Source organism: Mauremys reevesii, linkage group 1 (assembly GCF_016161935.1).
Source record: "Mauremys reevesii isolate NIE-2019 linkage group 1, ASM1616193v1, whole genome shotgun sequence".
Lineage (NCBI taxonomy): Eukaryota > Metazoa > Chordata > Testudines > Geoemydidae > Mauremys > Mauremys reevesii.
In genome coordinates, this window is record NC_052623.1 from 160,490,853 (window position 1) to 160,518,477 (window position 27,625).

The 27,625-nt window shown below is 42.6% G+C and overlaps 1 protein-coding gene across 7 annotated transcripts in view; it reads right to left on the bottom strand.

Moving 5' to 3' along the window:
• Positions 1-27,625, bottom strand: part of PDE9A (phosphodiesterase 9A) — a 117,935-nt gene that overhangs the window by 17,754 nt on the left and 72,556 nt on the right. For 5 of the 7 annotated variants that reach the window (XM_039520886.1, XM_039520885.1, XM_039520890.1 and 2 more), the window contains 4 exons: positions 20,989-21,073; positions 12,559-12,640; positions 8,288-8,362; positions 1,508-1,594 (listed from right to left, as the gene is read on the bottom strand). In XM_039520886.1, the coding sequence (XP_039376820.1) occupies positions 1,508-1,594; positions 8,288-8,362; positions 12,559-12,640; positions 20,989-21,073 (329 nt within the window). Of the gene's footprint in view, positions 1-1,507; positions 1,595-8,287; positions 8,363-12,558; positions 12,641-20,988; positions 21,074-21,184; positions 21,277-21,624; positions 21,840-27,625 lie in introns of those variants that run through there. The other 2 variants (XM_039520892.1, XM_039520887.1) reach the window with 2 other exon arrangements.

Sequence of the window (27,625 nt, forward strand, 5' to 3'; positions counted from 1 at the left end):
CAATGTATAATATAGGAACACAGAAAATGCCATACTTGACATAGGTGTGGGAAGTAGGGGTGCGGGGGTGCTGCCAGTCCCAGGCTCCTGGCACTGGCCCCGCATGCGGGGTTCTGGCCACCGGCCCCACGCCTGGAGCTCCACCCCAGCCCCTATCTGTGGCCCTAGCCTCTGCTGCCTTACCTCTGTCCGCGTCCTCCCCTTCCCGGAGCCATGGCCCTGCTCTCGGCCCCAGCTCTAGGGGGCGGTGAGGGGCGCAGACGGGGAAAGTGGGGTGCAGCTCAGCACCCCCACTCCAAAAACTGTTCCAGCGCCACTGATACTGGATGAAACCCAACGTCCATCTAGTACCAAATGCTTCAGAGAAAAATGTAAGAACCCCACAGGGAAATGTGGGATAATCTGCCCCCCCACATTAGGTCTACCTCATTTATAATGTTAGAGATTGGCTTAAACCTTGAAACATGAGATGTAATGTCTCTTCCAAAAAAAATGTATTAGCATTTATCGTGATAACTCTGGGTATTATTGATATCTATTTGTGTCTAATCTCTTTCTGAATCTTGTTAAATTCTTGGTCTCAACAACTTCCTGTGGCAATGAGTTCCAGAGTCTAATTATGCATTGCATTTTCTATTTTGAATTTACCACCTTTTTATTTAATAGAATGTACTCTAATCATTCTGGTGACCCTTCTCTGAAACCTCTCTAATTCTGCAATATCCTTTTTGAGATATAGTGACCAGTACTACGGAAGGTATTCCAAATGAGGTCACATCACTGATTCACATAATGGCACCATACTATTTTCTGTGTTATTCTCTATCCCAATCCCTAGGAATTCTAATATCTTGTTAACTTTTTTGATCACCGCAGCACATTTTGCAGAGGTCTTCATTGAACTGTCTGCAATAATGCCCAGGATGTTTTCCTAAGGTGACACATCTAATTTAGAACCTTTTAAAGCATACTAGTAGCTTAATTTTTTCCCTCCAATGTGTATTACTTTGAATTTATTGACACTGAATTTCATTTGCCAATTCATTTATTTAGGTCTCTCTGAAGTTCTTCAGTCTACCCAGTCCTGACTAATTTATATAACTTTGTCTCATCTGTAAATTTTGCCACCTCGCTACTCACTTCCCTTTTCAGATCATTAATATTAAACACTGTGCCTAGTATCTAGCCTTGAAGCATCCTGTGTTAATCCATTTTTCCATGTTAACAATTGAGTTACTCGAGGAATAAATTTGGCCACAGTGAGTCCACAGAAAGCTCAGAATCAAGAATTAAGTAAACAAATACAGAGCTATTCTAAAACATGTCATCTGTGACCCTGATCATGCAAACATTGGGACAGGTGCTTAACTTTAAACGTGTGAGTAGTTCCACTGCCTTTAGTGGGATTACTCGTCTGAATAAAATTAATGCCATGAGGAAGTGTTTGCAGGATTCGGAGCTATATTTTAAAAATCACAAATACTGGGAATTTTAAAGAAATACTTACCAACCATCTCTTCAGCGTGATGGGGTTGATATTAAAGTCTTTCACCAATCCGAGATCATGGTACATATGTTCCAAACAACTCAGCATCTGTAATGATGAATAGCAAGGATATTGTTTTAATCACTGTTGTTTATAAAGCACAAAGTACAATGTAATGTAAATCTTCACATTACAAACACTGATGTCTAATGGAGCCCTATTGTTAATCATGAAACAAAGCTGTTCAAAGATTGCAAGATCAAAACCAGTTCACTAAGGACCAGATCCAAAGCCCACTGAAGACAAAATAAAACCTTCTATTGACTTCAATATGATTTGTATTGGGCCCTAATTCATCCAAGAGCTCCTTAGTGATCATTGCTCATGAAAATCAAAACTATATCACCTCATGAAGAAGTAATTTGATTTTGCTAATGGAACTAGTTTATGGGCCTGATTCAAAGCCCATTGAAGTCAATGATGGCCTTTCCATTGACTTCAATGGACTCTGTATTAGGACCCAAGTGCATAGAAATATGACAACAGAAGATAAGAGTGGCTGGAGGTAGAGTGCATTCTAGATAAGTGGGCACATCTAATTCATGTGTGATTTCCTGGAATTTTTAAAAAATCAAGTATCCTCAATAGACTAAACAGATTAAAAAAAACTCTTAGACGGTAAAATTACAAAATTAGAGCAGGTTTGTGCATATTCCCTTCCATAACTGTGTATCTATGAATCTGTGAATACCAAAACGCAAAGGCAAAACATTGTTTAAGACAACAGCATATGACATTCATTCGTGTTTTCAGAACAGAACACAACTAGATCAGCTATGCCATTCCAAGTCTAGATTTTGTTGTGTCTGGAAATATAGAAAATAACTTATTTATATGCTACTTAGGTCTTGGTGTAAGACTACCTGACCCAGTTTTTGCATCTCAATTATAGTGACATTGGAATAATGTTATAAATATGTCCTAGGAGATATTTGAATTTTAAAGCCCTATTTTTTAGGCACGCATAGCTTCCCGGAAAAATTGCTTCCTTTAGTGAAATTTCCTATGTTTGTCAGCTCATATTTAATTTAATAACATGTTTAGTAAAATTCCATTACGGCTGGCTTTCCGTCATTCCAATGTGAATTAAAAAGGTTTCCTCACAAAACTGCAAGAAAAATCTCAGAAGAATGATGGGTGCTCAGATAATACCATCACAATTTTGCTTTACAGCATTATGCTTGGTTCCCTGGTACCCAAAGCCAGAACATATTGTTTGATACATTAAAAAAACAAAAAACAAAACAAAGCCTGTTACTGAAACAAAGATTTAGGCCTGGTCTACACTGAAAAGTTGTACTGGTATAATTTTGTCAGTTAGGGTTGTGATTCATTACCAAAATAGTTATACCTGTACAGCTGCTAGTGTAGATGCAGTTATAATGGTATAAAGTGCCAGTGCAGCTTATTTCCCTTCCCATACTGATATAGCTATACCAGCATAAATCATCAATATGACTGCACTCATGCTAGGATTTTAGTTAACAAGGTAGAACATTTTATGCGAAGACGAGAGGATGTTGTAAAAGCCAAGACTAGAACAGGGTTCAAACAAGAACTAGATAAGTTCATGGAGGATAGATCCATCAATGGCTATTAGCCAGGATGGGCAGGGATGGTGTAGGGCCATCCAGAGCATTCAGGGCGCCTGGGGCAAAGCGGGGGAGCTGCGGTGCTCGTACTCACCTGGTGGCAGGCCAGGTCTTCAGCAGCACTGAAGGGCTCCCCGCCGCCGAAGATCTGGACCGCTGCCAGGCCAGGGCTCATGGGACATTTCGGCGGTGGGGGGCCCTTCAGTCGCTCTGTGTCTTCGGCAGCACTGAAGGGCTCCCCGCTGCCGAAATGCTGCCGAAGACCCGGACCGTCGCTGGGCCAGGGCTCACGGGGCCCCTGTGGGGCCTGGGGCAAATTGCCCCACTTGCCGCCCCCTCTGGACAGCCCTGGGATGGTGTCCCTAGCCTCTGTTTGCCAGAAGCTGGGAACGGGCGACAGGGGATGGATCATTTGATGATTACCTGTTCTGTTCATTCACTCTGGGACAACTGGCATTGGCCACCGTCAGAAGAAAGGATACTGGGCTAGATGGACCTTTGGTCTGACCCAGTATGGCCGGTCTTATGTTCTTAAGAAATTGAAAGCAGGGCATCATTATCACTAGAACTTGAGTTAGAGGGCCCATGTTCCTGGAGGGACTGTTATAGATGAGACACCAGTAGAACAGACAATGCAGAGAGATTGGCTGGAAGCTGCTCAGCCACATGGACAGAGCAGGGCACAAGATCTAATAAAGTTAAATTTATTTAACTTGACCTGCATTCCACTTCACTCTTTGCTAATGAAACAAGCAGCATACTTCACATTTGCTGAGCTTTATTTTCCTTAATGATTTAACTGCATCTAGTGCAACTATTCAGCAGGTGTATATTTGGATCTTGGCAAATTAAATCTTTTGGTTCAGTATAGGATCCCCGTCATTTTTTCTTATATTTCCTTTTCTATTCTGTATGAATAATAATAGAATAAGGGAAATCTGATGCAAAATGACAACATTATGGTTGAAATTCGGCAGATACAAAATTCAGAAAATTCAAACTTTTAGTACCGACAGAAAACATTTAATTTATAAATACTGCACATCTATTATATATTTTATATCTGTCTGTCACAGTTTGGGCCTGGGTGATGACATTATGGAGATGCTACACAACCTGTCCCCACCCCTGCCTAACCAATTTGCCAATTTACAGGTTATTATAATTGGGCCAGATTTTCAAGTGCTCAGCTTCAATTGAGGCACCTAAATGAAGTGGCAAGATCTGCAAATATATACCCAGTAGCTCCATTAAGGTTAATGAGAAGCTCCCTTGAGGAGCTGCTGGATGCTGAGTACTTTTGAAAAGCTGGCACACTATTTATGTTCAATTACTCATTGTGATAGCACCCGGAGGCCAAATATGGATCCGAGCTCCACTGTACAAGGGACTGTACACAGATGTGGACACACACCTTGTCCTGCAGAGTTTACAGTCTAAGGCCCTGATTCTGCTAGCTGGTGATTGGGGGGTGGGGTGGTGGAAGGGACACAGTGATGCTGACACAGAGCCCCATTGAACTCATTGGGCACAGGAGTTTGCCAGCATGAAATAGCTTGCAGGACTGGGATCAAAGAAGAAAAGTGGGGAAAAAAAGTGTGGGGGAGAAGGAAATACTAAAATACAGTGTTGACTACTCTTTGTTATTTTATTGTGAGTCTCACAATATTTGGAGTTTTTCTTAAAGTCCCAGCTCCCGGAATCAGGTGAAAACATGAGAACCTTGGGGAGGGGAGTTAAGCCAGAAGGAAAATAACATCCCTCCTCTCCCATTTATTAATTTAAAAATCTCACAATTTGGGAGGGCGTTATGATTTTTGAACATTTGGGGTTGGCAACACTGAAAATATATACAATTTTCACATATGATTTGTTAATGTACAGGTACCGGTATATGGTAAGCTTCTTTCCTTCCTTTCTTTCCCTTCAGGGCTGAGCTTAGGCATCATCTATTGGCAGATACATTGTAAGCACTGGGAAGAGGTGGCTTTTGAGGAGGGATTTGAAAAAGATACTGACCTTTATGGACCAGTTCAAGGATGTAAGGAGTAACATGGGTTTAAAAATATATATGCAGCATGGTACCCCTCTCCAAAGACATGGGCCATTAAAGGCTTGGAGTGAGGAGCCATTCTGGTTCCTCTCAATCTCCATGGGGAAGCTCCTTGTGAGGTATTTGCAGCCCTATGGCTGCAATAACTTCTGATAGTCTGCTAGCCCTGTCTGGGGAGAGATGGGGCAACAGATTCACAGAGATACTCAGTGTGGGCAGGAAGTCAATTTATGAGTGTGCCCTATCTCCTGAGCAGCTCCATACTCCAAACAGAAAGTGGTCACCTCGTTTCTTTGTCCTCCTTCTGCACGTAGCTCGACTGTACTCAGGACTGATCCGGTAAGCTGCTTTAGAAGGGAACAAGGGACTAACACCCCACTTACTACTGCATAAGAGAAGGTTAGGTTTTAGCCCCAGTGGACAAAATATGATTATATTGTCATATATTCCTCAGGGAGCAAGAGATTATCCAGGTGGGTTGATGAAATACTGTACACCAAACCATTACGTTATTGCCTTACGCACTGGTTACATTCTAGCATGGTGATTTATAACCTATTTGCTCAAAATCAGCCACATAAACCACCACTTACTGTTAAGTAAGCGTTAACATAATTGAAATGGTTCATGTAAACATAAAACAGAGTCAAAAGGGTGAAAGTGTCAACAGACATTACCATATGGTATTGTGCTCACAATGGTTTGTGTGATTGTTTCTGAGCCTAAATCCCACATATGGTATGTTCCTAATCTCCATATCCTCATGCTATCAGTGTGCATGCCACAATGTAATGGTTCCCATTACGATGAATGAGTTATGCTGTTAAAATACTGTGCTTCAGTGTACAAAAATCCATGGATAATGTTTTTTTCCCTAGTCCTACTCTTTATTAATGGTCTGCTAAACAATCTGCCAACATTTTTATGATCCACCTGGCACGTTGTAATTCTTATGGCAGTAAAGACATCACAGGCTAGATATTTGAAAGATGGTGGGTAAGTCGTTTTGCCTGACTAGTAAATGACTTTGATGCTTAACTACGGGTGCCTGGAAAAAAAATAACCATAAAGAATCTCCCTCAAACTGGCAAGAAGCGTGCGGAGAAAATTCTGTTACCTTCTATGTGAATGTGCATGGCCATATATTCTAACAACCAACAGGAGACTGAACTCTGAACCACATAAAAGTCCTCCAGTTAGTCCTACTAACTGGAAGCATGTTAACAAATAAACTAAATGAAGAACATTATTCATATTGAGTTTTTTTAATTTTTGGAAACTTGCTTAGTCATGGAATATGTTCATCTCGCGATTTTGAAGCAGAATGGCTCCTGTTTGCATAACACTTCCCTGAAGATGTAATTTGTGCTGCATGTTTGCAACTCCACTCTCCTTTTTTTTGTTGCTATTGTACTGATCTAGTTATGTCTTTCTTCTCCCTTTCCGTGCTATCATTTGTTACATCCATTGGTTGAATCATGTTTCACATTATAACTTTCCACAAAAGGGGTATCCTCTTCCATTGTGTTTGTACAGCAGCTGGCACAATGATGATTCCTGGGAGCTTCCATAACATAGATGATGATGATTAATAATTAATAAATAATAATATGCTGTGCACTTAGATTTGCATCTCCTCTGAATGTATTGCACACCAACATCCCTGTACAGGAGCATACAAATCAATGTCTGCACCCAGGCCCTGATTCAGCACAGCACCTAAATACTTGTTTAATATTGAGCAGGTAAGTAGTGCCATTGATTTCAGTGGGATTGATCACTTGCTTAAAGTTAAGCATGTGCTTAAGTGCTTTGCTGAATAGGCATAGACTCACTCATATTAGATGGCATGAAAAGACACAGGCTGGCATTAACTTTGTTGCACTTGTCCTTGAATGACATTACCAATATTTGGACTATGAAGAAATAAACAAGGAGTTCTATAATAAGGACAATCTATTTGGCACTTTTAGGGAACAAAAATTATTGCACTCCAGAATGATTCACTCAGTAAAGAATTAGATTTCAGGCATATTACCTGGATCCACCAATTCCGTGTTTAAAACAGCAAATTTCAACTTAAAAGCTGAGGAATCATGAAAATATGTATTAGGTAAGAGGATCTGAAAAGGAAAAAACAAAACTTTCTTGAATGGATATTTTTGGTCTCATCTACCTTTGGGAATAGCACTGATCCAGCAATTGGTGTAGCCAGCCAGGTGCTGACCTCTAAGGATATGTCTACACTGCAATTAGATGCTCATGCCTGGCCGGTGCCAGCTGACTTGGGCTCAGAGGGCTCAGGCTAAGGGGCTGTTTAATTGCGGTGTAGACATTTGGGCTCAGGCTGGAGCTTGAGCTCTGGGACCCTCCCATCTTGCTGAGTCCTACAGCCTGGGCTCATGCCCGAGCCTGAATGTCTACACCACAATTAAACAGTCCCTGAGCCCTATGAGCCTGAGTCAGCTGGCACAGGCCAACCCTGGGTTTTTAAATTGCATAGACATACTCAAAGGCTATGTCTTCATTGCAAAAAAGGTATGTTTATGTTGCTGTAAAATCCTAGTGGAGTGAAGGCACAGGCAGTGTTTAGCTCTGTCTAGCTAGATGAGGTCATCCCTATGCCTTCCACCTGGGGTTTATCTTGACTAACTGCATCAAGATAAGAACTATGGTGCCTTGTCTCCACTAGAATTATAGCTAGCTCGAGTTAGCTATCGCCATGTAAAAACACCCCCTTTTATGCAGTGAAGGCATAGCCTTAGTGTAGAGAAGGGCATGCAGGGGTTTGTACCGACTGAGCGAACGAGGCGCATCCCCTACTTGTAAGTGGGGTAAAGCATGATGAGCTCAGACAGTGCAATCCCTTGCATGTTAATTTCTACTCTTTGGGGTCAGCACCCAGGTGGCCTCATTGACTTCTGGCTGCCAGTTGATGAACAGAGGGTATTCCTGAGTGTAGGCCAGGTCTTTCTTCCGCATTGCCTTCGTTAGGCTTCCATTGCTAGACACTGAAGACGGCTTTCCTGACTGTCTCAGTGCTGTCATGGGATAAGCCACAAGTACCAACAACTTGTTTACTCATCGCCTCATTACCTCATTGGGCTCCCACAGCCAGACGTCAAACGTTGGTTTCCGAAGTGCTTCTATGGTCTCCTGAGACAGCATGTACTGTAGACAAAAAGACAGTGTCTATTATTAACCACTACTGAGTTCCCCTCATGTCTTTGTGGGAGCTGCATTCTGCCCTCATCAGAAGTTCTCCAGCATACCATTAATTAATTTTCAAAAATGTAGTGCCTCAGCCGTGACTGGGCAAAATACATTGTCTCTTGTTGGTTTTAATCTTAAATTCTTCATATTTGGGGGGATGAAATATTTAACTGCAGGTGATTTATATTGTTATTTTGAACAGCTGTTTTTCTCAAGGGTTCCCACATTTCAATCAGGTGCCAGGCAGCAAAGCGATTGTTTATTGTGTACTCAGAGCTCCAAAACAAAATCCAACTCAACCTCCAGCAGGACTTAAAGTGTGCCGGGCTGGCACAGGACACGGACCCTGGAAAGAACATTTCTAAAAAGCAAGCTGGGTCACCGAGGGTGCACATTTTTAGTACCTCCGGGGGTAAAGCCCCTCTGATTACTTGCTTTCCCTGCTTGCCTGTATCCTGCAGAAGTGCAGCCAATCAGAGCTTCTGCAGGAAGCAGGCAAGGCTCTTTCCCCCTCCCCTCAGGAGCTGACACTGTTCTCACAGAAGGGGAAGGGGAGGAGGGAGTAGAAGGAGACCAGCAGCTCAGGGCTGGTGGTCATGGTGGTGGGGCTGGGGAGACAGGATTGATTTGGAGGTTGGGGGCAGGGGATGGGCAGATGTGAAGGGGATCACAGACCTCTCCCCCCCACATTTTTTTCACAGCACTTTAAGCATTTGACCCTGTCAGGGTTCCTTCCCCACTTTGAACTCTAGGGTATAGATGTGGGGACCTGCATGAAAGCCCCCTAAGCTTATTTCTACCAGCTTAGGTTAAAACCTGGTACACTGCCATCACCAAGTGATTTAACAAGAAACAAGGAAAGGACCACTTGGAGTTCCTCTTCCCCCAAAATATCCTCCCAAGCCCTTACACTCCCTTTCCTGGGGAGGCTTGAGAATAATATCCTAATCAATTGGTTACAAAGTGATCAAAGACCCAAACCCCTGGGTCTTTGGACAATGGAAAAATCAATCAGGTTCTTAAAAGAAGGATTTTATTAAAAAGAAAATGTAAAACTCATCTCTGTAAAATCAGGATGGAAAATAACTTTACAGGGTAATCAGATTCAAAGAGCCCAGAAGAACCCCCTCTAGCCTTAGTTTCAAAGTTACAACAAAACAAGGATAAACTTCCCTCTAGCCAGGGGCAGCTCTATGTTTTTTGCTGCCCCAAGCACGGCATTCAGGCAGCCTTCGGCGGCATGCCTGCGAGCAGTCTGCTGGTCACGCAGATTTGGCAGCGTTTCTGCAGGTGATCTACCGCTCCCGCGCCTTCATCGTACCTGCAGCCAAATTGCTGCCGAATCCGTGGGACTGGTGGACCTCCCGCAGGCATGCCGCCGAAGGCTGCCTGACTGCCGCCCTCACAGCGACCGGCAGGCCACCCCCTGTGGCTTGCCGCCCCAGGCACGCACTTGCTGTGCTGGAATTAATGGTAAATTCTCAGAATGGAGAGGGGTAACTAGTGGTGTTCCCCAAGGGTCAGTCCTAGGACCAATCCTATTCAATTTATTCATAAATGATCTGGAGAAAGGGTTAAGACCAAAGCAGATTGTGAAGAACTTCAAAAAGATCTCCAAAAACTAAAGTGATTAAAAAAAAAAGGCAAATGAAATTTAATGTGGATAAATGTAAAGTAATGCACATTGGAAAAATAACCCCACTATACATACAACATGATGGGGGGCTAATTTAGCTACAGAGTCAGAAAAAAAAGATCTTGGAGTTATAGATAGTTCTCTCTGAAGATGTGTCCAGTGTGCAGAGAGCGGTCAAAAAAAAAAAGGATGTTAGGAATCATTAAAAAGGGATAGAGAATAAGACTGAGAATATATTATTGCCCTTATATAAATCTATAGTACCCCCACATCTAATACTACTGTGTAGATGTGGTCTCCTCACCAAAAAAAAATATTCTAGCACTAGAAAAGGTTCAGAAGAAAAACTAAAATGATTAGGGGGGAGGGGAGAGAGTCCCATATGAGGAAAAGAAAGAGAGGCTAGGACTCTTCAGTTTGGAAAAGAGAAGACTAAGGGGGATGATAATGGTGTCCCCTAGCCTGTATGTGCAGGAGAGAGATCATTTGATCATTGCCTGTTAGGTTCACTCCCTCAGGGGCCTGGCATTGGCCCACTGTCGTAGACAGATACTGGGCTATGGGGGACCTTTGGTCTGACAGTCGGCCTTTTTTTTTGTCTTCTGTTTCTTATATGTTCCTGAAGCCGCCCCTGCCTCTAGCAAAGGTAAAATTCACAAGTTGAGAAAACAAAGATAAACTAACACGCCTTGCCTGGCTGTTACTTACAAGTTTGAAATATGAGAGACTTATGCAGAAAGATTTGGAGAACATGGATTGATGTCCGGTCCCTCTTAGTCCCAAGAGCGAACAACCCCCCAAAACAAAGAGCACAAACAAAAGCCTTCCGCCCCTCCCCCCAAGATCTGAAAGTATCTGGTCCCCTTATTGGTCCTTTGGGTCAGGTGTCAGCCAGGTTACCTGAGCTTCTTAACCTTTTCCAGGAGAGATTTTATAGTATTGTATACAGGAGGGTTGTTACCCTTCCCTTTATAGTTATGACAGACCCCCAGTGTTCTGGGTTGTTACTGGATTGGTAACAATTGCTGGCAATTTGTAAAAAATTCTAGATTATTAGAAGATGTGTAAGATATCTAACCACTATTGAACCGTGTTTTTGAGACAACGTGATCAAAATATTCTTGGAATACGTCAACCTAGTAGCTTAATTGGTCCACTTACCATAGTTGGCTGTAATTAGTTTTGGTATACTATACTGAGAATATAAATGAAATTATCTGAGCCACTACATTGTTATTTAATTCAAGCAAGAATTACATTTGAGGATTAATTCTCCATCTCCAGAAGGCAGTAATCTTGTGTTTGCATGATACTTTATCGGTAGTATAGAGTTTTGCTAGACAGCTTTAAATTAGCAATATTGATGTATTAATTAATAACAGCACTGTAATTACCAAATCTGTTTCAAGTGACATGCCTGAGGTCACACAAATCCAGTATTTAAAGCCATAACAAATGTCACACACAGAGCAAACAAAACCTAAACTTCTCCTAAAACCAAGCAATAAAAAGCCTTTGGCTCTAGGCAGAAAGGAACAACAGCTTACCACTGTGTTCAGTTAGTGCAGCTCTCAACAGTAATAGTTAACCTCAGAAGCCAAGCGTTCTAGCAGTGGGTAAAAAGTTAAGGTATTGTTGCCGTCTACATATCGTGGAACAAAGGAATGTAGAGCAGTTTGAAAAAGCATGTGTTAGTAGTGTCAACAACACATATACATTTAAGCAAAGCCAAAATGGAAATGACATTTTATAGCTCATTAAATCCATTTTCAAGAGACAGATGCCAGGACTACATCAATTACTTTAACTGAAAAATAATTCACTGAGAGGGAAAAAAAGTAGAGGCGCCATTACAGAATAGAGAATAAAGTTATAGCCTATAATAAATCTTGCTCTGAGCCTGCAGACTAAGTATCATTAGATAAAACAGAACACTAAATGTTCGACAAATTTCAGGAATCCAGTAACATTTTCAGCATTAATGAGATTCCGAATATTAAAGGTTATTGTGGGTCGGATTTCAAACCCATTGAAATCAATGGGAGTCTTTCTATTGGCTTCCAGGGTCTTTGGATTAGGCCCTCCATCTACACCAGTGGTTCCCAAAGTGGTGACTGTGGGGGATTTGCTATGGGTCATGTGGGGGTCTGTCCCTTGAGCCAAGGCTGGAACATGCTGGAACAGCAATCCGGTATTTTTGCTGCATGGAGGATGCTATTTTGTACTCAAAATGACATCCTCAGCACAGCGTGACTTTTCGCACACTGTACATGAGAGGTCACGCTGGCAGGGGTGTTCCCACACTGGTGGGGTTGTTCCAATAGTACAGAAAATGAAAGCGGTCTCAGACAGTTAGTCAGATGCCAAAGGAGTCCTTGGTGGGAAAAAGTTTGGAAATCAGTGATCTAAACAATTAACAATATAGAGTGATGGGAAGTCATGCATTGTATTCCAGCTCCTCATAGGAAGACATGCTCTATAAATTAATATCCTGAAAACAAAGTGCATCTTATGGTACCTTTGGATAGGATGGTATGTCTCTTTGGGGTGTCAACTTCTTGTTTTCATCTAAGAAGCTGTACTTACAGGGACAGCTGGTCCTGCAAATAAAAAATTCAGCCCTCAACATTGGGACAACAGCAGGTGCATTCTCTTGATTAGCATTGACTATATTAAAATATCTTGCTATGTGGTCACATAGAGGGTATGTCTACACTGCATCTTAAGCCTGAGTTCTAACTCAGGTTGAGCCCAAGCCCCACATCCTTTCACACACAAATCAGTCTATCTTGGGTTAGCAAGCACTCGATGCCTGGGTTTTAGGACCCTCTAGGGCAGGGATACTCAAACTGGGGGTTGGGACCCCTCAGGGGGTCGCGAGGTTATTACATGAGGGGTCACGAGCTGTCAGCCTCCACCCCAAACCCTGCTTTGCATCCAGCATTTATAATGGTGTTAAATATATTTAAAAGTGTTTTTCATTTATTAGGCGGGGGTCGCACTCAGAGGCTTGCTGTGTGAAAGGGGTCACCAGTACAAAAGTTTGAGAACCACTGCACTAGGGGGTAGCTCCGAGCCCAAGTCCTGCTGTGACTGAGGTTCAAGCCCTGTGATTTTGCAGTGTGGATGAAGCTCAAGCTGCAGACTCAGGTCAGAAGATCTGTGTGGTGCGATATGGATGTGTTGGCATGGCTGTGAGACCTGGGTCCAGCAATTGTAAACCCAGGCTTACAATGCAGTGTGGACGCTGAAGCGTAGGCTTGGAACCACCAAACCTATAAGCCAAGGTCCCAAAGACCTGGGTTTACAATGCAGTGTAGACATACCCTTAGAGTTACACTGCTTCCCAATCTCTCCTAACAATCTCATTTTCTCTAATCATAAGAAACAATCAGGGCCAAGTCATTCTTACCCCTGTATGAGGGAATATATAATTGAGACCACCATAATATCCAAGAAACTTTCCGGAAACAAATATAGGTGTATCTGAAATTCATTCATACTCTTTAATTTAATAATCTTTCCATTCTACTGATTCGATCGGTTTATTATCTTTTGTGTAAAATAGTTCTGCTTGAGTTTGGCATTTATTCCTAGAGTCCTAATGTTTAGATTATCCCCTTTATTTTAAAAACACCCAATAGTAAACCAAAAAGCAAAAAACAAAGAAAACTAAAAAACCCAAACCCAACAAAATCAAAACAACCTATCAACTTTATTTCCTCCTTTCATAATTTTGGAAATTTCTATTATGTCACAACGTTTCCTCTATTCCAGTGTGAATATCCCAACACTCCAATTTCTTCCTTGTAACTTTGATGTTTGCTATCATCTCTTTTGTATTCTTTGCAAAGCAATTTTGGGTTTTGGTTGATGGTGATCAGTACTGAACACAGGGGCTTTCTGCATTAGCAGTATCACTGGTGAGGTCAGAGATTGTCCGAAACAGTCCTAAGAAATCAAACAGTTCATGAACAGTAATAGTATTACTCTTTGTATTGCAGTAGCTCATGGAGGTCCCAGCTGAGACTGGGACTCCATGGTGATGGCATTGTATGGACATTGAATAAGACAGTCCTTGCTCCAAAGAGTTTACAATCTAAATACACAAGACGGACAAAGTACGGAAGGAAGGAAGGAACTATTATCCCAGTTTAAAAGGCAGAGTGCTGAGGCGCAGAGAAACCAACGGCTAGATCCACAAAGGAGATTTAGGCTTAGCATTGCATCTCCTAAGTTCAGGTGCTCTGCCTTCTACTGGAACCCACAGCCCCGAGTCAGGCGCTCAGGCTCCCTATACAACACGTGAGGAGCGTTAGGTGCCCAGAAATGGGATCTACAAAAGCCAGCACATTGAATAGGGAGCCGCCTAAGCTAGCCAATAGGAAATACCCAGGAGAAGGATGTGGCCTCAACCCTACCCCTCTCAGGGATTTAGGTGCCTAACTCTGGCCCAGAGGTTGGTACCTATCTCCACTTGGAATTCACAGCTGTGATCCTGCTCCCACAGGCGCTGGCTTCCTCCGGGCCCCAGGAGTGCTCAACCCCCAGCTCCGCCCCCGCCCCATCCACCCCTTCCCTCAAGCCCCCACCCCTTCCCCGTCTCTTCCCACCCCCACTCTGGCCCCGGCCCCATCCCACCCCTTCCCTCAAAGCCCTGTGCCTGCCCTGCCTCTTCCCACTCCTGCTCCACCACCCCCTCTTCCCACCCAGTTCCGCCTCCTCCTCTGAGCACACCCCATCCTTGCTCCTCCCCCTCCCCCCAGCGCCTCCTGCATGCCACGAAATAGCTGATCACAGCGGGAGGAAGGCACTGGGAGGGAGGGGGAAGAGTTGATCGGCGGGGCCGCTGGTGGGCGGGAGGGACTGGGAGGAGAGGGGGAGCTTGGCTGCTGGTGGGTGCTAAGCACCCACTAATTTTTTCCTATGGGTGCTCCAGCCCTGGAGCACCCATGGAGTCGGTGCCTATGCCTGCTCCTGGAGTTAGGTACCTAAGCCAGGTCAGCTCTTTCTTGCAAAAAATTGAGGAGGAAGTTCTGCCAGCCCCCTTCTACCCAACTGCCCAGTCATTAGAGCTGTAGGCTGGTGGCCCTAGTCACCAGCTGGGGATATAGACAGCCACACCCAGGTTAGGTTTCTGTCCTTTTCTTCAGGGCTCTGTTTATTGTCTTTCCAAACAAAGCAAGAAAAGTGTACAAAAAGCAACCCAATAACAGTCTGCTTAAGGGTTCGGACTGGGGTCCTCTGGCCTCCAGTGGCTTCAGGGTAGGGCCCTTTCTGACCCCAGCAGAGCTCCAGAGGGCCAGCTGGCCCATCTACTCTGTTTGCCAGAGAATATCCTTTCTCACCCCCCACCCTGTTCATGGCTTGAGCTCTCCTTTATATTCCAGACAAGAGCATGGGCCAATCCTAAGGTGCTGATCAGCTGTGTCAGCTTGATCCCACCACATGTCTGCTGGGGGAGGGATGGCTGCTCCCTCTTACCCCCACCACCCTGGGCTATTAAACGGGCAGATCACCTGTTACATGAGCACTTGCCCCAGATGGGGGAAACCCAAGTTCAAATCCTCCATCTGCCTGAGAAGAGCAAGAAATTGAACCCAGGCCCTCAATTCCTGAGGTCCCTTCCAACCCTGATATTCTATGATTCTATGAATTCTCCCTGGTGAGCAAGTCTGTGACACTGGGCTATGAGGTATTTCTGGAATAGGGTGGGGGGGTCGAGTGTGTGTGTCTATCAGTCATCTTTGCTTGGCCAGAGAGAGCCCAGTGGCTAGGGCACTCAGTGGGAATGTGGGAGAGTCAGGTGCCAGTTCCGGCTTCAATGGATATTAAGTAGTTTTTATAAAGTGGAACAGTTTCAACGACAGAGACTGAGAAAGTCCCACCCCAGAATGCCCCATAACCCAGTGGGAGACCTGGGCTCAAGTCCCTGCTCTTCTGAGTTAGAATGGGGATTGAAACCCAAGTCTCCTTCTCCCAGGTGTCCCAACCATTGGGCTATTGTCTATACATTGTGTTTTGTTCAGGGCCTGACCGGTAGGAGAATTGCCGGCAGATTGAGGGAAGTGATCATTCCCCTTTATTTGGCACTGGTGAGGCCACATCTGGAGTATTGCGTCCAGTTTTGGGCTCCCCACTACAGAACGAAAACGATCAGGGGGCTGGGGCAGATGCCTTACAAGGAGAGGCTGAAGGAACTGTTTAGTCTGCAGAAGAGAAGAGAGAGGGGGGATTTGATAGCTGCTTTCAACTACCTGAAGGGGGGTTCCAAAGAGGATGGATCTAGACTGTTCTCAGTGGTACCAGATGACAGAACAAGGAGTAATGGTCTCAAGTTGCAGTGGGAGAGGTATAGGTTGGATATTAGGAAAAACTATTTCAGTAGGAGGGTGGTGAAGCACTGGAATGGGTTACCTAGGGAGGTGGTGGAATCTCCTTCCTTAGAGGTTTTTAAGGCCTGGCTTGACAAAGCCCTGGCTGGGATGATTTAGTTGGTATTGGTCCTGCTTTGAGCAGCAGGTTGGACTAGGTGACCTCCTGAGGTCTCTTCAAACCCTAATCTTCTGTGATTCTATGGTAGGCCTACTCCAAGGCACCATCTGAGCACACCTACAGGGTTGGGCTCCACAGGCGAGATAGTGGGGGACACCTGGTTTGAGGATCCCATCAAGGTTTAAGTGTGAGTGAGATGTCAGAACATCAGCAGCTGTGTACATGCCCGCTGCCAGATTTTTAGGCACCTTGGAAATTGAGGTACCTACAGGGTTAAGCAGTAGCTGAGTGTGGGTTTTGAGGATCTAAATTTTGGACTTAAACACCTGAAGTAGCAGTTAGGTGCCTAAATCCCTTTGTGGATCTAACCTTAAGTGACTTGCCAAAGGTCACAGAGAAAGCCTGTGGCAGAACATGGACCTGACCCCACATCTCTTGAGATGCAGTCCAATGCATTAACCACAAGAACAGCCTTCTTCATTAGCAGAGCCTGCAAGAGAAAAGGGAATCTCTGGGCCAGATTCATCACTAGCCCACAGCTGATTTATGCTGCTTTGAGGGGGAGGGGTACTAAACTCTGTACACTCAGCTTAACCAGTCAGTTTCTCATGTCTAGTGTAGGGGGAATCCCCAGGTGGAGGACAGGCACATTAATGGCTCACAAGTCACACTCCTCCAAGCCCCTGTGCTAGGGGTATGATAGGAGAAAAGGTGGTGTGGCCAGGTCATCCCTGCACCTGGCTGAAACTAGCTACTGCGGGCGGAGGGCAGAGCAGCATGGAGCAGCCTTCATGTTGCTGTAACTTGCACCAGTGCCAGGATGTAATCAGGCACTTACGTATGTGCATTACCTAAATTATATCCCACAAGCACCTTCATGTTATTAGCCTCTACAAGCTGCGGGTGCAAAAAAATAGAGGCCAGTATTAACAATCTGACCCTTAATGTGTAGGTAAGGGGAAGAGAGCTTTGCTCCTCTTCTTTGAAGAAACTGATGTGCTTCTAACTGTATGTGATGACACTCCAAGAGGGGCATTTTAAAAACATATACGTTGAGCATTACTATTCTATTCTATACCATTCAAATATTACAGGATGTCTATATACATTTTAATAAGCTGTGTAGTGAATGAAATACTGTGGTACAAAGGCCGGATGAAACCCACTAAATTGCTCTTGGATGTCTTTTTTAGGCCCCTCATGCAGTGGGGAGGAATCTTTTGCTTAGCAACTCAAGGATGAAGCTCCTCTTGCATTGAGTCAACACTCCTTCATGTCATTGCTCAAGGTTGCTAGGGAAACTGGTAGCTACTTGTAATTACTCAACAACGTCAATGGGGGTCCTTCTTAAGGACAATGCCACACAAGGAGCAGACTTTCCTTGCTTTAGAAAACCAGAGCAATTCACTGGGATCTTTGATTATATTCTGCATGGCTCAGGTCCAGCTGCTGATGCAAGAGCCATCTGTTTAGGCTGATGACTACAGTGGGTGGCTTATTCTGCACACTTTTAGGTCATACGGCTTAGACCTCAGTCTTCACTTTAAAAATAAGAATGAGTAAGCTGATACTTTTCTTTTACCTTGATAATGTGGGAGAGGGAGTATGTGTGTTTGTGGGATTCCTGGCTGCAGCCGTAAGTTTAATGGAGAATCTGAGATGTAAGCGGTCTCTCAATTAAAGTAAAATCAATTAATTAATACAAATAATTAATTTTGCACTTTTACAGTGTTCTTCTCCCTGAAGATGTCAAAGTGGTCAACTCCACTCATCAAGTCTCATAAGACTCATGTGAGTAAAGTAAGTATCATAGTAGGAGGGATGATCTTGTGGTTAAAGTACAAGATGGAGAATCAGGAGACCTGGATTCTAATCCTGGCCCTGCCACTGCAGGTATGTCTACACAGCAAAGAAAAACCCGTGGCTGGCCCATGCCAGCTAATTCAGGCTTGCAGGGCTCAGGCTGTGGGGCTGTTTCATTGCTGCATAGGCTTCCAGGTTCGGGTTGTGGTCTGGCTCTAGAACACTAAGAGGTGGGAGGTGCCAGAGCACGGGCTGCAGCCAGAGCCCAGCCCTGTAGCGCTAGCCCTGCATGCCTGAGTAGACTGGAATGGGCAAGCCATGGCTTTTTCTTTGCTATGTAGACATACCCAGATTTACTACATGATCCTGGCAGATTGTCTCTGAACCTCATCTTCTTCATCTGTAAAATGGGGATAACAGTGCAATGAATTGGCTAGGAGCCCATGCTTTTGAAGAAGAGGGCTTCAAATTTAAATGTAACTGGGATTTGACAATAACTAGGTAATTAAAGCTGCTGCCTACACCTCGCTGGGAATAAAGACTCCGCTACCCTGTGGGAGAAAAAAGAATCAGCTGGGGTTAGCCCAAGATCGGCCAAAAAGAACTAAAAAAGAGCAACAGTCGCTGACTATAGTTACCACTACCTCTGAACAGTGGCCCCTGCTGGCACAGGTCCCTCTGGCCTTAGGGGAACCAGGGTGCCTTGACCAACCACAATCAATCAGCAATTTTTTTTTCACCCTTCACACTCTGTAACACATTGATTTTAATAGCATCACATCAACATAAAACTGGAATTTTGTAATCGTGAGGCAGACCCCAAGTTTCTCTCTTTTTCCACTGCAAAGATGCAGCTATTACAGTGTAAACAGATCTGCAGACTTGTAGAATAACCGCAGCAGGAAAGATGGGATCTCACTTCTCCAGTGCACCACTGACCTCGAGGAGGTGTGAACTCCACATTCTAATTGGATGCATTTAAATTGTCATATTATTAAGCACAGGCAAGTTTGTTCTCTCTTTTAAAGCCTCGTTACTTAAATGCAAAAAACCTGTGTTAAATCAACCTTATGACTGCCCAGGTAAAACCACAAAAATACAACATTTCGGTCCCACAGCAATGTTAACTTGACTACATTGAATGTATGTAGTATTTTCGATTTCTGATTTTCTGGTTAAATGGATAGCTTACTATATTGCTGCTCATATTACAAAATATAGACCACAAAACAACAGGATGTACAGCCTGAACGAGTCAAGACTGTGGTTAGAACAATACGTTTTGCATTTCCTAATTTTGGTGTGATATTAACTGTACAATCTTAATGTAGTATTAACATTTTTTTTGTTCTGTCTCTCTCTGTCTCTCTATGCATGCCTGCATGCACACACTCACATACTCTACAAAAAGTCAGGAATCAAACTGCCTCCCCCTGCCAGTATGCAAATTGAATCTAACATATATTAGAATACAATTTTTTTTTATTTTGCTGCCAAATTCATTCCTAGCCATGCTAATGAAATTCTCTCAGCTGCCTTAACAAGTCACTATGTAACCAGCAGGGCAAATTTGTGTCGGTCACACTGCTGTAAATCTGGAGTAGTTCCACTGAGGTTAATGGGTTATTCCAGATTTACACCAGAATGACAGGGCAGAATTTGGCCCTAAGACTGTATCAGTACAAATGTGTTTTTTGAATTCTTGCATCACATTCATCTGGATAACCATAACATTATAAAACCAAATTATTATGTAGCCAGGTTCCATGGTGTTTGAACAAATCTCCCATCTACTTCAATGAAAGATTTGTCTGCTTAAGGACCAAAAAGTGTGACCCTATAGAACAAAAGTGAAAGGCTTTCAAGACGACACACATAGGTAACTTCACTTAGGAGATACCCTTTTTAGCAAAAGTCTGAATTGCCTGGTGTATTTCTCTTTAATAACTCTACCAGCAGTGTTAATAATCTCTTAGTTGCCGATATGATTATCTTAATGATATATTTCGGAGACATAAAGATCCAACTCTTCAGCTGATTTAGTGTACCACAACAAGATACAATTCCCTCTGCTGTTGTTTTAATTACAGCAAGTCTAAACTTGGTAATAGCTGATCAGTAGGGTGACTCCTTGAATTTAGAAGGAAATCCCTCATTGCTAGTTAAAATTGAAAGTCAACATTTTGCAGAAGTGTGAGATCATAATTAGAAGAACTGTTATGTATTTATTGTGATATTTTCCCAACTTACATTTTAAAACTTAGTGGAGCTAATTAGAACACTAGCTTCTTACAAAATAAATGTTTTCTTTGACAGAAGTTTCTCTTGCTGCATAAAACTTGGTGCAAAATTCCTATGACTGGATGGCTGAACACAGAACAAACAAGACATTAATCTCTGTCTGCAAGAAGATTTTTCTTTCAGTCATCTGGAACCAGCTTTTTTAACTACTGAATTTCCATAAATTCTTAAATGAAACCACAGTCTTTGCAAATGAAGCCAATGCCCTGCGCAGCACTGAGCTGCTGCTTTGCTTCTGTGTTTAAAAAACCAGAATGACTAAATTCAATGGAATTACTTCACCAGAGTTTGAATCCAGAAATCCTGCTGGATTTTTCTTTTCCCCAATGGTAACTGAAGCAGAACTTACCTGGTGCTTCTTGCTGCCATTTCCTCCCTCATTTTTTTAATGTCACTCTTGCATTTCTCGATCTCTACTACTTTCAGTCCTTCCACTGTCAACAAAGCAAAAACAACAGGGGTGTTACCATGGAGAAACATTAATTGTGCAGAATTTCAAAAGGCTTGTAACAGTGGGGTTATCCAGTGAGCCAACAGGTTCTTACATGCTGCACCAGTTCCCATACGTGCAGGAGCTACTGACACCATGTAGCTTTAAAATCCATAAGAATTTTCTGTTGCCAATTTTTGAAATGAGCTCAAGAGTTTTAATTCACAAAATGGCCATAGCATCTGACCTTTTCAGAATGGTTAGCAACAGTCTACAGCTCTGTTACCCTTTTCACCCCCTCTTCCCCAGACCACTAATCAAAGGAACTAGTTGGCAAAGAAATGCTCCAGTGATGTGATAAGATTGCCAGACAGCACAGTCACAAAAGTGTCCTGCTAGAATTCAAATTCCCATTAAGATAAAAGGTTTTAATTTAAAAAGTTCCCCAAGGAGCAATAGGAGACTTTGAGAGGCATGCCTGGATACAGAGAAACCAAAAATAGACATTTTAAAAATGTCTTGGCACTTAGAAATAATTTTATTTCAGCTAAGTACCTAAAATATGTCATAATTCCTTGTGGATAAGTTGTTGCGCAATCCAGGGTTATTGTTGCATACAGCACAGGAAATACTATCCTCTCCTCTGTATGTATTATAAGCACCACAAGGCAGAAAGTTTGTCCTTATGTTGCAGCTTGTTTCATTCCATGCAGCCTTGAGAGCCTCACACAGATCCAATGTGGATCTTCCTCCCTTCTCACTCTCAGGCTACCAACATACTCAAGGACACAATACCAAGCCATTTATTAAGTGCATATCATTCACAGTGTGATCATGCCACAGCTCATTTGTTTACTGTACTCACTGCTTACGTAGATGAGCTGATGTGCAGGAAACTCAAGGGAACTTTTAACTGTAGGATCAGTATTCATCCACTCTCTCTTAAAATAGTCATCATCCTACCCACCCATAGCATAACATGCAAGTGATGAAAAATTGCTTGGGAGGGACATAACCCTGTAGATCAGCAGAGAACTCAGATTTCATCTAATTGCTAGTAACGACAGTTATTGCTTTTGGGTGTGGGAAGGGGAAAAACACAAGGGATACACAAGCTCAGTCCAGACTATTACATATGAGAAGAGGAAAAGGAGAGGGTTCTGAAAATAATTCCTGTTTGACGAAAGGGACCTGAAAAATCACATTTCCATCTGAACATTTTGTACGTAATATTGTTAGGAGTAACCCTGAAGATGATTAGAGCTGAAAGGGATGAGAGAAAAAAGGTTTATTTAATGCAGTGTTTTTTTGATGTGCTTTTGACAGCACTTGGTGGATGCTCAATTTTACTGCTTTGTTGGTAGTCAGCTGCACTTCCTGTCTCATACACTGGTATGATGACCTCTGTGACGCATGACTGGAAAGGGTTAAGCATCCTGCAGGATAAATGACTCAAATTCAACCCTTAACAACATATAGGGAGATAACGTTTGTGTTTTTACATATATATTGGTAGAGGTCAACAATGTAATCAAACAGTCCCTGTCTATGCTGTATTCTGTTAATTCAGAGATTAAAAGGACATCTTAACGTTTAAATTAACTGTAAACATAGGATATTGCTGTATTCATCTTTCTTTGAAAGGTATAGCAACTCATCTGCGAATGGTGGAAAAACAGGAAATTGCCGTATGTTAATCTGTGTGGATAATTACTGGTGATGTTTAGGAACTGGGTCCACTTAAAAGTCCCCATGAGTGCCTATTGTTCGCCTAAGGATTCTGAGCTGTCACAAGAAGGCCTGAAACTATATAAGGATATTTGGGTCCCAATCTTTTTTATCTCAGATCTGCGTGAGGCTTCAGGCAGGAGAAGCCTAAGCCATAAGGACTGAGATCCCAGTTCTGACTGGATAGCCCTGAATATAAACACTGGATTATAACCTGTGAACTAATTCTGAAAGAGCTCTTTGCAACTACAAAGCACACCATCTCTGCTTTGAATCTGAATCTCAAGAATTGTACTCATGTCTGTTTATATACTGATCTTTTAACCAATACTCTCTCCGTTTTCTTTTTAATACATTTTAGTTTAGTTAATAAGAATTGGCTGTAAGTGTGTATTTGGGTAAAATCGGGAATATTCATTAACCTGGGAGGTAACGTGTCCAATCCCTTGGGATTGGTAGAACTTTTTTATATGATGAATAAGATTTTCAGTAATCCTCATCATACTTGACTTGGGTATCTGGGTGGAGGCCTGAGGCTGGGTTACAATAAGGGAACTGTGTTGTTGGCTTCTGGGTAACCAGTGAGGTATTATAGAAGCTGTTTTGTGCTGGCTGGGTAAATCTAAGTATTGAATTATCCACCAATTTTGGGGATTGTCTGCCCCATTCTTTGCAGTTCACCCTAACTGAGTGACCTCAGTTGGCTCCCGGGGGACCCCCGGTCACAGTTGCTCTTCAACTTTCCTAAAACCTGCTCACCATCAACACTGGAGCAGAAAACTAATATAATTCTTTTTTTAAAGGGTGTTTTTAAAATTAAAAAAAATTAAGTGTTCTTCTCCTTACTTACAGAGGTTTTGGAAGAACTTTTGGACAGGCCTGAAACGGTCATGAAATTAATTTGTGGTCATGAAATTAATTTTGTTAGCATTGTACAATCACATGTAACAGTGGTTTAAGTTGAGAGGCAGGGCCAGATTCTGCCCTCACTTTACATTTGTGAAATACTTTATGGTCCTTAAATGTAATGCCATCAACCATGCACCAATGATAGATAGATAGATAAAGTGGTTTGAGCTCACTCATGGCCTTAGATGTCATTCCTTTAGGTGTCCTTTTCAGATAATGAATTTCAGTTATGGTTGCCAACCTGTCTAATAACTACTGTGACGTGATAGACCTTTGAGCAGGGGAGGAGGACATTGACAAAAGCATCATTTTTCTTCCTCCTGACATGATGTGGTTGTGCATTTTGTTCAGGTGCACCCTGGGTCATGCTCCTTTGGGATTCACAGTTGCACCCTTGTATACTCCTTGTTTAAGGCCATCTATTCTACTGCAGGACGCTTTGGTGTCTTAACTAAGCGCTTATCTACACGGGGAAGTTTTACAGGTATAATTTTAGAGATATTACTCCCCACTTTTATTTCAGCATAAAAATGGCTTGGGGGTGGGGAGTGGGGCTTAGCTGTAAACCCTTTCCAAGCAATGTAAGAAAAGGAAAAGTCGCTCTTATACCAGAATAGGAGTGTCCCAGTGAGGGTTGCCCAAGTATAAATACATTGGATTATACTGAGAAAATTTTCCTGTGTAGACAAGGCCTTACACACTTTAGTCAGTTACATCCTGTAGGTGTCCACTTGGCACCCATTTATACGTTTCACATCCCTTGTATGCCAGCACCTGGTCTCCATTGTAGAAGTCAAGATCAAAGGAAGCAGCTGAAAAAAAAGCGTAATTTGCTTCACACTAATTGTATATGATAAACTGCCTTGTTTATGCACACAGATCAAGGCCCTTTACATTAATTTGCAGCAACAAATACATTTTTAAAACACCCTGTAGTTTAAAAAGGCATTGGGCCAAATCTTGAATTCTGCACTGGATCATAACTCTTATTGAACTCAGTGGGAGTCTGCCTAAGTAAGGAGTTCAGGATCCAGCTCATTGCACTTATACACTTAAAACACGAAGACCTGGAATTATTTCAAAATGTTGCATACTTGGCACAGTTGCAAGATCTTGAGGTCAAATTCTGAGCAGATGTGTGCACTCGTCGACAGGAAAAAATGAGCACCTCTTCACCAACACTGGCTGTTGGAGATGTGATCTGATCCATTCAAGCAGAAATATCCCTGGATAATCACATCTGTTGTTATTTCTATCAGGAGCGAGACCCAGTTTAAGGAGGAGCCTTGTCTGGGGAAAATTTGTCAGCTCTGTGAATGCTGGCTTCCCAAATCCAACTACCAAGCCCCATGTACTGCAGATATGTAACTTATTTCACCATGTAGCTGAAATAAGACAGTTTGCAACTGTGACCCTAAAAGCATCCCAGTGCCAGAGGAAAAGGGACTTGCTGGTATCAGGTAATGCGTTTTATCTGACCCAACCAATTCAATGTGCCCCAACTCACTATGGTTATAATCTGTATCTAAAAGGTATCATGCAATTCGTCACTGGAAAACTAATAACTCACTGATCATTAATATTCTGTCATGGTATATGCAAAAGATGTGCACAAAAACTTATGAGTATGTGCTAGAATTATATTCTTAACATGTGTTTGGTGCGTGTTGGCATCTTTCGTCTGCGAGAGGTGGTTTGAATTGTAGCCTACGTTGTAGACGGTTTGCAATGTCTCATGTGACTGAACAGTCCAATCAGAGATTTGCATAATCTTTGGCACTTATTGCAAATGTATGTATCTTGGTTGGGAGCTGCTTGTTTCCTATGGGCTCTTTTTTCTTCAAGCTGTAGGAACCAGCTTCTGTCATGGACTTTGATACCCCAATGGAGACAATGCCGCTACTTGTTACAATCACTTGCCAAGATTTCCCATTGGTCAATACCATGTGTTTGGTAAGCAATGCATAAGCACAGGCTGCCTCAGACAAAGGAATGTGTATTTGATTCTCTGACCAGACACGTCTTCAGGCAAAGACCATGAAAGTCCATAGTTACATATTGGGTAAACAGGGCTATCGAGCCGAGTAATGGGGGGAAGAGATAGGATGGTGTCTATGCCCCAGCAGGAGAGAGAAGCTTGGTCCGGGTTTTACTTTTCAAAGAACACATTGTAAAGTTTTACTTGTCTATAAAGACAGGGGGGCTGAACCTCAAGTGATAAGCAATTGAATCAACTGATTATATCAATATTACTGTATTATAAAAGTGTATAGAGTAAGGTCTTTTCTGAAAGCTAATGACACTGGTGATTAATATTGTGAAATGTATATATTTACAATATATGAGGAAATTTGGATATTTAATGATAATTATGCTTTACAGTCTGTGGCCAAACAGGGAGAAAAAGGTACTCCCGCCCCTCCCCCCCAACACAGGAGAGAAGGCAGCTATTTACCTGTGTCCTATGTAAATTAAGCATAGTGGAAGCAAAACAACAGAAGCCCCATTTACATACAGAGGGATGAGAAGCCCACAGGAAGGGAAGAACAGCATGAAGCCATCCTTCCTCTTGAAACAAATTCAATGAACTTTGCAAGATACAAGCAAAGACAGAAGCCATCTTTGGCACCCATCACTAGACAGACACAAGAAGCCAGAGCTCTTCCAACTGAGAAAGATGGGTCCTTCAACCAAGATGGTGGGATCTGAAGTCTCTGGAAACTGAATACAGGTTAGAAACCTGCTTAGACAAACATGTTTTACCTAGGAAGACAAGGGAAGCCAGCATCTTATACTTTTGTGGAAGGTCCTGACTGAGGGAAAATCAGCCATGGCTGGGGAGAAGAATGTCTGGTGAGAGAAATGTTGCTAGATTAAGTTTTAGACTTTTAGATGTGTGTTTTCATTTTTATTTGCTTGTAACCCTTTCTAACTTTATTCCTTTTACTTTTCATCACTTAACCTGTGTCCTGTTGTTAATAAAGTTGATTTTTGTTTTTGAAGGGCCAAAATCCATTTGCTGTGCATGTAGAATCTTAACTACAGTTTCTTCTAAGAACTTTTCATATAGGCCCGGATGAGGACTAGCAATACATGGCTATGAGAAAGCTGGGGTAAACAGATAACCTTGTGTGTTTCAAGTCAATGAGCGAAGTCAGCATAACTCTGAATGTAATTGGGCGTCCTTATCACGAGTTATAGACACATGAAGTGCTGAGAAAGGCCTCATGCTTACTCCCTAATGCAGGGACGAGATAGTGGTACAATACCCCTCAGATCCCAGACAGAGTTCAGGGAAAGGCCTAATATAATTGACATAAGTTATGACACTCTCCCCTCACAAATGTATGCCAATCCTAGCCCACAGAAAACCAAGGGTAAATTTATAAACAATTGTTATTGTTAAATACTAATTACTGCTTTTTTGCTTTAAATCCTCATTCCCCTGGGCCCCAAAATTAGGATTTAACCTATACACTTTAATAGACATAGTTTGAGGGCAATTACCTGATCGTCAGCAATATGTTACTTTGAGCTGTGGGCGGAACCATTATGTAATCTTTTAGACCATTGGCTTATTGTGCTTATCTTGTCTTGCTGCTAGAACCTATCCAGGGCTTGGGAAAACCCATCCCCGTCGCTTCTCTCTGCCCAGTGAGCACCATATATAATCTATTGTAATCAACTGTTTTGCAGTGTCTCTGAGCCTAATAAGCAAAGTGACACTCCGCCAGCGCTGTGCGTAATAAACTCTTGTGCTTGACTCTGCATGGTGTGGATTATTGTTCCTTCAATTTTTAACTATAAACCAACTCAGAGCTGTGTTTAAATGGAAGAATGCATGTACTTTCGTTAAATTAATAAGTTGTGATGTGCTTTTGTGTCTTCAGAAGAACACAGAAACCTTATAATTTCTCTG